General features: G+C 36.6%; 1 protein-coding gene across 3 annotated transcripts in view; it reads left to right on the forward strand.

The window, feature by feature from the left end:
• KCNN2 (potassium calcium-activated channel subfamily N member 2) overlaps nucleotides 1-12328 on the forward strand; it is a 194609-nt gene extending 182281 nt beyond the window's left edge. For 2 of the 3 annotated variants that reach the window (XM_050945747.1, XM_050945748.1), the window contains exons 7-10: nucleotides 1083-1193; nucleotides 3729-3856; nucleotides 9438-9507; nucleotides 11743-12328. In XM_050945747.1, coding sequence (XP_050801704.1) covers nucleotides 1083-1193; nucleotides 3729-3856; nucleotides 9438-9507; nucleotides 11743-12027 — 594 coding nt within the window. In that variant the 3' untranslated portion in view covers nucleotides 12028-12328. The remainder of the gene's footprint in view (nucleotides 1-1082; nucleotides 1194-3728; nucleotides 3857-9437; nucleotides 9508-11742) is intronic. The other variant, XM_050945749.1, reaches the window with a different exon arrangement.
• Nucleotides 12329-12663: the final 335 nt, after the last annotated feature.

Genomic DNA, 12663 nt, shown 5'->3' on the forward strand with positions numbered 1-12663 from the left:
ACTGTTTTATATTACAGCCTCCTGTTAGTTGTTTTACCTGTTACAACATGCTTCTACTCTCTTGGCACATAATCTACTCCACTATATTTCTCTTCCATGGGATTTGTTTCTGCTTATTCCAGGCTGTACTTGGAACAGTATTTATAGTTACAAACATACATATACTTAGCACAAAACAACTCCAGTTGTTACAAAGGTGTTAGTTACAAAGCTGTTTCTGCAAGACACGTGTGTTATTCAAAGTAGTAAAGTCAACTGAGCATAATTTGTAGAAAAAGGTCAATTCTGTTTGTCAGAAGAGAACATGGAAATAGAGCTGTTCAAATAACTTTTGTTTTTGTTTCGGTATCCAAACCAAAAAAATGACCATAAAAACCATTTGGGCTGACCCGAGAGGTTTTGGTCATTTGAAAACGTGGGGAAATTTTTAATTTTTTATTTCTATTGTTCAGCCACAACAATTCAGTGAATTCAACCAAAATTCACAAACTGTTTTAGTCAATACAAATCTGTATTAGTAAAAAAAGATTTTGCACAACAAATTTTGACCAGCTCTGCATGGAAGTATATATAAGTGACAACTAGATTTAAGGTAACTTTATCTTTAGACTTTAAAGAAAGCCTTAAAAGAGAGTCTGCTTTTATTGTGCTAGATACTAATTCAATCTTACTTCCTTTAGCAATTGCAGATGCCATGACTATGAACAGGCCTTTCTGGATTCATTTATGGATGTAGTCTAAATTTTAAACGTTGTACCTGGCTGCCCTTGTTCAGACATTAGAAACTGAATTTGTTCTAATAGCCAATTCTTTTTTTAAATCCTAGAGGAAAAAAAGTAGGATTTTAAAATGATGCTCTTCAGTAAGCAATTGATGATGCCTTGACAGTTTACCAGTCTATGGTAACAGACTCTTTATATAACCCTGAACTAAAATAGCTGTACTATATTCATCACATTTATTAGGCATGGTGATTCATCTGATGCCTTTCATTTTTTTCAGTGAAGGCAAAACTTCTTTAAAAAATGCTTTTGAAACACACAGTAGTAACTCCCTGGGGTTTGTTTTATTGTTGTTTTCAGGGTGCAGGGTGCACTGCGCTGGTGGTAGCTGTGGTTGCAAGGAAGTTAGAACTTACCAAAGCTGAAAAACATGTGCATAATTTCATGATGGATACCCAGCTAACTAAAAGAGTAAGTTATACCTGCAGATCTTTATATTCCCCCACTGAAAAAGGAATGTTGTTTAATGTATTTCTGACACTCATTGGGAAAAAAAATACAATTTTCTTTCTTGTACTTCTCTATGGGCCTTCTTCTGCAAGGTGCTGGGTGCCTTCTGGGAGTATTGAGCACCTGAACTTCCATTGACTTCAACGGAAGTTGCAGGTTCTCACTCCTAATGAGGATTTGGTACAATGACAGTAGATTTGAAGATTCTCTTCCAGCGGGACATATTGAAACTAGACCAAAGCTGGAAGGTAACTGAGGTAACCAGCAAAGAACAGAATATTATTCTGAAAGACAAGTTTATTATATATTAAACTAGATTGAGTTTTGTGCAGCATATGAGAGGAAAAAACTATAGCATATAGGTAATTATTGTCGTTCTATTAGATTATATGAATTTAAAGAGTTACATAGATTGAAATTCAAACATACACAAGTAGAAAAACTGTTCTTTGTAAAAGAACGAGAGGAGTTTCCTTACATGTGAGAACATCTTGAAAAACAGGATTAAAAATATTCACAAGTGATTTTTTTTGTCAAGTCTGCTATTGCTTCATTTACTGAACACATAGGGTTATTCAATCAGCCACTTGCAATAATGTAGCAATCTCATACACCCATTAAAGATATTTCATAGATAGAAACTAAAATTCAATAAGAAAAATGTTTTTAATTAATTGATTTAAAAATAACCATTTCAGAAAATATAAGCATCACAGCTAAGAAGACAATGAAGATCTACAATCCAGGGAAAATATGTTTATATAAAGGGAACAAATAATAGAGTTTATGCTTTCCCATTTGATTAGTCTCATTCACTTCAGGGGGATTATTTATGTGAGAAAAGTCTGCTCAGTCAGACCCAAAAGCAGGAAAAACAACCTGGCGGATTAGGAAGAAGGTGGTGGTAGTCACATAGGTATTAAGAAACTGAACCTTGCCAGCCATGAACGTGAGTAATAGGCAGATAAAGCTCTCCCTCTCTCCTCCCCTCCCTCCCAATGTGGAACAAGGTGGGTGAAGTAATATCTTTTATTGGACCAACTTCTTTGGGGAAAGAGACAAGCTTTCACCAACAGAAGTTGGTCCAATAAAAGATATTACCTCATCTGCTTTGACTCTTTAATATCTTTAACGACACTTGAAAATCTGGGCAGTAAAATGGATTCATGCACATTTTCTAGCTCTTGTGAATTTAGCATTTCACTCACCTCTCTTTAAACCCAGTCTCTCTCTCTTGCTCTCTCTCCAAATAAATCTAAACATCAGCTCAGTGTAATATTTAAGTTAGCCTCAGCGCACACTTGTGCAGTAACCTCAGTCACTCAGATAATACAAAGGAAAGGAATATTCCTGTTTCTGAATATTTGTTAGATCACAAAACACAAGACTTGGATTTTGCCATAAATCACAAACTGACGGTGTCCAAAGCTAAGGAGAGAGCAAGGACTTCAGTCCTTGAGTGAGGTCCAGTGAGCCTGATTCTGCTTCCACTGACATCAGTGGCAAAACTTCCATTGACTACAGCAGTACATGATTGGGACCGTTGTCTCTGGGAGCTCCTGCTAGTTGCAGGACCCAGTTGCAGGTCTGCATTGCTCCCTTCTGTATACTGTGATTTAGCTTGAATACTGCAATGGTGGATATGATAGAGGCATAGATAGAGAGGGATAAGGAGAGAGATAAGAGCTACAATTGAATACTCTATATTTACCATAGGAAGTATCTTATCAATTAACATTAGTCATCAATACATTGAAATGCTTTGTCAATATTTGTATAAGTATTGTCAGTACCACACTGGGGACATCAGAGGGCATAGGAGAATTGAAGGTATCTTTACATTTTATGTTGTGAATATCATTTATAGAGACCCTCATTTTAGAAAAATACAAAACAGACATGAATCATATACAGGAAACACAGCTAGAAGGTTTTGACAATATGCTTATCTCGAAGTAGAGGGACAAAAATATGAAAACCAGAACAAAGAAAAACAAACCCTTATTTGAGCATCTCTTGAGTTTATCACAGAGGAAAAGACTCTTAAATCACTATTAGAAGTGAGAGGGAGAAATCTTACAAGAAGGAAGTGACCAGAAGAAACAAACTTGTAATAGAGAAATCCATTTTTGGTCCTGTACAATCTATCCAGTTAAATACTAGACATGTATCGTTTTAATGTCTGTTTCATATAATTTACACATACTGAGAGCACCAAATGGGTCAAGTTCCCATCAGAAACAGATGTGTTTCTCAGCCACAGCGGGAGCTGTTACAAATATCACTTTTAGAAGAAGCATAGATTTATTATATAGGCCTCATTGTCTCTGGTCATGTCATCGCATTTCCTGCGTCACTGCTGTAGTTTCATACAGCACCTCCACTCCACAGATAGCTAGGACCATGAGTGCTTCTGAAAAACAGTGTACACCAGAGAAAATTCAAAGAGACATTAATGCTATTTTTGTGAGCCTGGTGTTTTCTTTTATTAAACAGGTGAAAAATGCAGCTGCCAATGTACTCAGGGAAACATGGTTAATTTATAAAAATACAAAGCTGGTTAAAAAGATAGACCATGCAAAAGTAAGGAAACATCAACGCAAATTCTTGCAAGCTATTCATCAGTAAGTACTATTTTGGTTTGGTTTTTCTGTCCAGACTTATCTGTCCTCACCCAGAACTTTGCTCTGGGTTCTGAATTTTCTCTTTCTCTTAGAATAATGCAAAATAAGATTTTAGAGTAGTGTTTATTCACAAAAGAAACTGGGCCAGCAGTGCATAACTATGATCTGAATTTTTGTAAAAACATTTTCCTGTAATTCTCTATCATGCTTCATAAATTAGCATGAAGATTTTTATGTTATGTTATTACCAGTAGTTTGTTGTTACTATTGTATGAATTGGCTGAAGAGCAGTTGCCTCCTTTTATCACTGTAGAAAACAGAAACGTGGCAAGTATGTCAGTTTCATTTAAAGCAAATATTTTAATCATTTCATGTCAGAATAATCTAATCCCTGTAAAATAGAGGCTATTACTGCAACTAATTTTTAATGAAAAGATAATGGACCAGATTCTCTGGCCCTTAGAGCTGCTCCAGCAGCTCAAAGGGACAAAAATGTAATTGTCCATCCTCAGCTGGGAATTTCCTTGGTATGTGGGAGTTGTCACTGGGTGTAGTTGGCATAGCTGACTCTTACACATCCCCCTGGCATCTAGGCAGGGACGTAGCATGGCCAGAGCATGCTGTAATCTGGCAAACCCCAAATGGCCCCTTACGAGTTTTTACCAGCATAATTTAGATCAGCCTCCAGCCTGTCCTGATCTCCACCAGGGGATAAAACCAGTCTGCGAAACAGGAGTGATAAAGACAGAGATTGAACCAGATTTTCTGCTGGGCCCAGTCGTGGTAGTAAGCTGAATCATCATAATACAGCCCATGAAACTCTGCTACGTTATAAATTTGGTCTAAAATTCACAGTAAGTGTTTGTCATAAAGCAGATCCACAGCCAGGAGGATGGAGGGAGGACCAAGACTCCTCCCAACTAGACTTCTCACATCAGTAACTTCTGGGCTTCAAAGTAAAGACACATAGTGCATGGGGAGTAGCATTCCTCAACCCACAGATAGAGCATGTTAGCAGATAGTTCCCTGAGCTACATGGAATGAAAGGACTTCTGTCCCCCAAAAATGCAGATTCCAGGGGGTTGCTAGGAGGTCTGGCACTTTCACACCTGCTCTGGGACCTCCTGCGGACCCTTCCAGCTGCATGGCAACCCAGCTAATTGAAGCCTTTGGTACCTGCCATGAGCTGAGCTTCAACAACATAGTATGGAAAAGTTAACTCAGCCTCTGGGTGTACTGGCTTTTTTAATAAATTCTAAATGCAGGTTGATGTGGGCTCGTGCACATTCCATACTCACTCCCCACCCCAAGCCCTCCAACCTCTGCCCGCATGTGGTCCAAGCCACAGGAAGGGATGGTGTAGGCCGGCTCACATATATTCACTCTCATGGCTCAGGAGATGGGAGATCTGCAGGAGGAAATTTCTCTTCCTGTGTGGATATAGAGACTGGGAGCATAATCTGGCCCTTAATTTTCTCATATATAAATTGGGGATAATATTTGCTTCACTGCATATTAGTTAATGTTTGTACAATGCATTTTCAAGTACTGTACAAACACTGCATGTTGGTTCATTTTAGCAAAGTTGCAAATTTTAATGTAGAACTGTTGTAAACCCTTATAGTAGAATTACTTTTATGCAAAAAGCCCACAAAAGATTAGGATTGGTAGGTTAAGAAAATGTGTTCTGAAATGTATTTACTCAGCATTGTCATCCTTTGCCCATTTTACATTCGTCCTTTGACCACATAGGATATTTCTTCATTTTAACCTTATCATTTATTTCGTGTGTGTGTGTGTATGCAAAAATGAATTTAAAATAAAAAGCCCATCTGGCTCAATCTGCAGCTTTACACACCATTCAGAACCCAAAAGAGATGCACAAGGGTGCAGATATTTGTTCTGCATCTTCCTTAACTATTAGCAGTCAGTTCAGTTGGACTGCAGTGGTCATTTTTTCTAGTTATGCCAGTTCAGGGCTCTGAGAGCTCATGCTAATGAGTTTTCCTTTGCCCTGCAGCACTTCGCTTCTGATTCAGAAGAGTACTTTGCATTATATATTGTATTTTAGCAAAAGATTGGAGCCTCCTCTGTGCATGCAATGATAATCTGTTGGGAGTACAGCTCCAGAATGCTGCTTCCCCCCCCCTCTCCCCGCACCCTTCTAGTTAGAGTACCTGGGCACAATGAAATGTTTTGGTTTCGGTTTACATCTCTTTTGGTTCATGGCAATATGTCCCTTATCCATCTTTATTCTGGGTTAGTTTTTAATTTTTTAAAACACATTATTCTCTTGTTCTACCAGAAATTATTGGACTAGTTGCAGGAATCAATGGTTGAAGGTCTGTGGCCTGTATTATACAAGAGGTCAGAGTAAATGATCCTTTCTGTCCCTTAAAACTACAAAATCCATGGAATTATTGTTTCTGGCTCTGCCTTCAGCAACTCATTGTGCTTTTTCCTCATGTAAATTAAATGGGGTGAGGGGGTGGAGAATCACAGGAACGACTAGACGTAATTAATAAATGTTATATTCTATACGGATAAGGAAGATCCATGGGTCACAGGCAGGCATAACGGAAAATGGGAAAGAAATGGAAGGCTTAATGATGTGTAACACTATTGCAAATCCCATCATTATTGTGCAAACAAATCAGGTTTAACCCATGGCTGTTGCTGATCCATAGAAGTCAGTGGTGAAACCATGGGACCTGCTGAATTGAACCCACTGTGTGCCTATGCACACCCCTCTATGTTGGTTTGTTCTAGTATATTTTACAGATTGTTTTCTTTTGTTTTGTCTTTTTATTTCAACAAAATGAAAATAGAGCTCGGAAGTAAGTTGTATGAGCTGTTCCTTTAAAATTTGCAGAATTTACCACTGTCTGCATGCAACAAATGGATTCTTTATTTGTGAATTTAATGGTCTGATTGCTGCTGTGAAAATGTGATCCAAAATCATGATCTTTGCTGTGATAAGTGAAGTTCATAAGGAAGGAATTGGAATACCCATATTTTAAGAAAAAAATAAAATCTGCCAACTTCCTTTTAATCTGGCTGTTGCAGCTAAAGAATGATCTATATGTAATAGCTGTACCTTTGCAGGCCCTAGGCCAAATTTTGTCAGCTGGTATTTCTGCTGTTCCATTATCCATAGAATTACATGGGCTTTTAGTCAGCACATAGATTAGTCCAGTGTGCTGAAGTGTAAAGAATTGGCAATTGGATTGTCCACAATATATAGTGTTTTAAGAAGCTAGAAAATAAAATCTGTATGTATCTTTTCAATTGTTTGAATAAATTCACAACAAAATACTAAGGGTATAATTCTACAGTCAAATCTGTACATCCTTATCTCTGAAAAGTATCTTGAATGAGTCTGTTCTGGAATGTAATGTTTAACTCCTTCTTCAGGAGTTTTCCATATTCCAAAAGGGCTTAGCTACAGCTCTGTGCACCAACAATGTTTCAGAAGATTTCAGGTGATGAAGCTTTAGGTTTGCCCCAAAAGGGGAAGCTAGCCAGCACATTGACTGAATGTCAGTCTTCTGAAAACAATTGATTCCTACCTCAGGAACAGAAATTATTACACACTTTCAGTGGGATATTTTACTCTTCACAGCTTTCTTTCAAGCATGAAGTTGGAAGTCAGTATGTTTCTACAAATTAATTGCTTAATGTAAAGATCCAAATACAAACTTCATTTGATAGCTTCTTGTGGATTTTGGAAAATTCCTGAAGTATTTTGGTTATATAAAAATTCTGACTGGAGACACAATAATTCTTCCAGCTCCTCTCTGTTTCATAGTATTTTTATGGCAACTGGAGTCACTTTCCTGAGTTCATTCTGTTGAAATTTCCAAAAAATAAGAACTGCCACTGAACAGGAATCTGTTCGCTAATTATGCATACATGTCTAGCATGTTAGTTACAGTGCATGATATTTCTCCATTTGTATCATATGGTGTGACTTTTTTTGAAAACAGTGTTTTTTAAGAATATCCATTAGGACTCTTGATGTGGTTAGTAGCCAAATTTCTGTTTGTCAGCTAAAATGAAACACCTTAGCAAACAATTCACACTTAAATGGTTAAACTCTCATAAACCTATTATGGATGAGTACATCTGCAAACCACTCCCATAGCTTAATCTGGAAACCTGAGTTTGTGACAGAGGAGAATGTGGAGAAGTTTTGTAGCCTTGATCACATGGAGAGATCTGCTCAATAATGGAATGAATCACAAAAATCTCACTGACGGTAGAATTTTGCCCTTAGAGTTTTGATTCTCTACCTGTAAAACTGAAATACTCCTGGCTTTAGGCCTAATTCTCCTTTCACTTATGCTGGTGTAACCTAGGAGCACTGAAGTCAGTGGCATTAAACCAGGGTATAACCAATATAAGTGAGAAGAGATTCAGGCTCCTAACTTTTTTTTTATATGAGAAATCAAAAGTTAGAGGTGTTTTAACTCTTATATACTGAAATTTATATTTGTGATACAAAACAAATCTTGTATTTTGAGTAAAAGATTATAAAATGATCCAGTCTGTCACCAAAAATAACACCAAAACCATTTATGTCAGTTGGTGTGTTTGATCAGTTTGCCATTTGCAATAAAGCTTGGTAATATAATTAATGTTATCAAATGAATGAGAGTTTTTTTTCCTTCTCACTGTTTTTGAGTTCACAAAATCGTTGATTAAAATTGTCCATTTGTATAGGCCTTGTTGGAAATACAGGCCTTTTAACAAAGCATACTTATCTTTTTCCTAGTACAGTGTGAGAAACTGAAAGCTTGCATTCCCTCTCTCGATGTATGTGCCTAACTGTAATTAACTTAATGCAATTGCTCAAGCATCCAGAGGAAAAAATACAGGAGTTTTTACAATGCTGTAGTTTAAGCAGTGCATTTTCATGCTGACATATTAACAGCACAATTTTGAAAAACATGTTTGATATATATTTTGAAATGTATTGTTATTTAGAGGTAAGTTGCAAGTTAAATTCAGGAGGACAATAAAATTAATATAGTGACAAGTATTCTGGCTATTTAGCTGCTGGTCAGATAAAAGTTTTTTTTTAAATTAAAAGAAACTCACTTATCACTGTATTTTCATCAGGTTCAAACACCTTCTAACCCAATCCATTTCAGACTGAACAGGGCTAATATCTGTATCTAGTCATGTAGGTATAGGAAGATTCTTGACTGTTATAACATTATTGATGAAATCTGACTTGTTTTGTTTCTCTTCCTATATCTACTTGTCATGATACTGAGGCTTTAAGGAATGTTTTGGCTTTCTTTCATACAGTATGAATAAACCTTTACCTCCCTTTTTGAATTCAACTTTAACCATGACAAATAATAGTCTTGAGGACATCACATTTTCTTGCTCTTTCTTTTTTGCGGTGTTGAGGAAGCATGCTTCTCATTGTACCAGACACATAACCAGATCTGACTTACACAAAGTACTCAAGGCATTGTCCATGCAGTTATTTGTTCTTGTAAGTTACATGCATGCTCTTTAGAAGACCTAAGATGGAAAAAAACATATCTGACCTCAAATTCCACCTTTTTAGATTACGAAGTGTAAAAATGGAGCAAAGGAAACTGAACGATCAAGCAAACACTTTGGTGGACCTGGCAAAGGTTAGTAGGCAATTACCAAACATTTCATTTGTTCTTCTGTAAATTAATATTTATCTTCTCAAAATGAATAGTTAGAGTAAAAAGCTCATCTCTTCACTGTAGTTCACAGGTACACATATACATTCTTCCTCAGTCTGTCATTATAGGAAAATAGGCCAATTGTCTTATCTGCTGTGGTAAATTTTGTTAAAGCCAGTATCATCCTGTCTGAAGTGGCAAATACTTGATACTTCAGAAAAAAAGGCAAAACTCTTGTATAATGCACATAACAAGAAGCCTGATACGATGTTTAGCCTCTTTCAGGAATGGGCCAAGTTTGTGTGATGCTATATATGTGAAAGAGTAAATTGTTCCCTATATTTCCATATTATGTGAGAGGGAGCATAGCCTCCTGGTTCCAGCAAGGGACTTGCACTCAGGAGTTCTGGGTTCATGTCCAGCACTGCTAGTGTGACCTTGGGCAAGTTACATTACATCTGTGTTTCTGGTCCATATCTGTAAAATAGGGACAATACTTACCTATTTTGGTAGTGTGCTATGAAGCTTGATTATTTAAACTTCTTAAAACCCTTTGAGATCTTCAGATGAAAGGTGTGATTCAGGTGCAAAGTACTATTATATTATGTGCTTTCTGTAGGGAATAATAATCAGATTTATAGGACTGAGGCCGAAATGTACAAGCTTTCACATCCACATGTGTGTATATAGCAGCTGCTCGATCTGAACTTCATATGTCACTAAGCGAGAAGTGTATATATTTTAAATAAATATCTCAGACGTCTGTCCCAGATGCTTTGAATCCACATTGGTTCAGTGCTTGCCTTTATGAACAGCCTGAATCCTTCTGTATGCATCCCACTTTTGTATTGCAAAATTCCCTGACTTTCCTGAACTAAAAATAAAAGGGGTACCCAGTTAACTACTGTGGATGCAATTCAAGCACTTCCTATTTATGTCAACTAATAAAGACAACAGATCTGCTCATGAGAGATATATATAGTCGCTTTCCCTCAAGAGTTATGCCAACACCCTTGAAACACCATGCAGTGAAAAAACAATATGGATGTTGGGCTGATTCGTCACTGCCTTTCACCGGACACAGTTATTCAGTTATCTGTTCTTTCCCTTTCTGTGTACTGTAAACGTAACTACACTTCAGTAAATTTGCTTGCAAGGCAATAAAGGATCTGGTTGTCATTTTCAGATCACTTTAAGTGTTTATACCCAAGTCGTAACTGAACTCATCCCTCTTGTGGACATAGATAAACCACCTTAACTCTTATCTCTGTTTCATACACAGCATTCCAGTATTATGAGAAAAATACAGTACAGTAATCAAAATGACAGAAGATTATTAATGAAAAAGAATATTCTTTCATAAAGAGATTTAGCAATACAATCATGCAAATATGAATATACTTTTAAATTCAAATCTTCAAGGGATATCCCTTCTGCTTATTTGTAAAGCTAGTGAACTCTGAAAATAAATTAAACTCTATTTTATAGTGTAAGGATCATTGATTCAACAAGTCCCAGTGTAGACCCGTCATTTGTAGCAGTGAAAATAAAATTCTGTGCTTCATATTTATGATAGAGCATGTGGTTATTTTCAAAGCACTTTGTATTACCAAATCACTTCTATTATCACTTACATTTTTGTTTTCTGGGGGGAGGGATGGTTGTACCTTTAAAGTATATTTTTCTCTTTGGTTCAGCATAAGGAGATCCCTTAACACCAATGAGAGCTTCATGTGCTGATCAAGGGAAGAACATACTGCTTAGAACTATGAAGATCCATTTAGCACAAATATAGAAAAGGATAAAAACTCCAGAATTTATCCCATATACAGTGGAACCTTTGGACTTCCTCCATTTGTTCAATAAATCCAATATTAAGATAGCACATTTCTAAATCTCTGTACTTCGGAAAGGTCTTCTGTTTTACCCAATTCATCAACAGTTTGAAATTAAAACAGCTTCACTAAGGAATGAATGTTAACTTCATTGAATGTTGCACCAAGGAGGGATTTGTACTGAAGCCCTGAGTAAAATTACTTCATGAGACAGGTGCTTGTTGTAGTATCATCAGCCCTCCACTCATGCTGACCTTTTCTTTCAATACCAACTTTAAAGGGCAGGGAAAAAAACAAAAACAAAACCCTGCTGGAATAAATACTTCATACTGAAATGTTTGCAAACCAGATCTAAAGCTCTGCTTGCATCCTCTCCTTTCAGACTCAAAACATCATGTACGACCTGATTTCTGACTTAAATGAAAGAAGTGAAGATTTTGAGAAGAGGATTGTTACTCTGGAAACTAAACTGGAAACCTTAATTGGTAGCATTCAAGCTCTCCCAGGACTGATTAGCCAGACAATCAGCCAACAACAGAGGGATTTTCTTGAAGCTCAGATACAAAATTATGACAAACATGTTGCCTACAGTGCTGAGAGATCACGATCTTTGTCGAGACGGAGATCCTCCTCCACAGCACCACCGACTTCGTCAGAGAGTAGCTAGAAGAGAATACGTTAACCACAAAATAAAGACTTTTTGCCATCATATGGTCGATATTTTAGCTTTTATTGTAAAGCCCTATGATTCTAATCAGTGTTATCTTGGTTCTGATGTCAGAATCCTGGAAACCTGAACACAAAGTTTTAGGCCAAAATGAGTGAGAACTTTTTTTTTTCCTGTCAGATGCACAGTGAATGCACCTATTATTGCTGTATAGATTATTCCTCCTGTAATTTCACTAACTTTTTATTCATGCACTTCAAACTTTACTATTACAGTATATAATATAATAAAAAGGTTAATTTCTGCACATACTGCTTGGTCATTTTGGCTTCAACATTCTTAAATATTTATTAAGCATTATTTTAAGGCCAAATACAGAAGATGATTCTAACCAAAGAAGGACAAAGTTTAAGCGTAATTAACCTTCACATGTGAACACTGATTTTCTAAACTCAGCCCACAGGGGAGAAAAAAACAATTAAGTTTGCGTATGTATAATCACTTGAGAGGGACAATGTTAACTTGAATTTTTTAAAAGCGATCATTTAAAAAAAAATTCTGCTATACCCTTTATAAAATGTTCCATGAATTCTTTTTAAAGTATTATTTTTATTAGCGGGGGGAGAGGGGGTTCTG

The sequence above is a fragment of the Gopherus flavomarginatus genome, chromosome 3 (genome assembly GCF_025201925.1).
Source record: "Gopherus flavomarginatus isolate rGopFla2 chromosome 3, rGopFla2.mat.asm, whole genome shotgun sequence".
NCBI classification, from domain to species: Eukaryota; Metazoa; Chordata; order Testudines; family Testudinidae; genus Gopherus; species Gopherus flavomarginatus.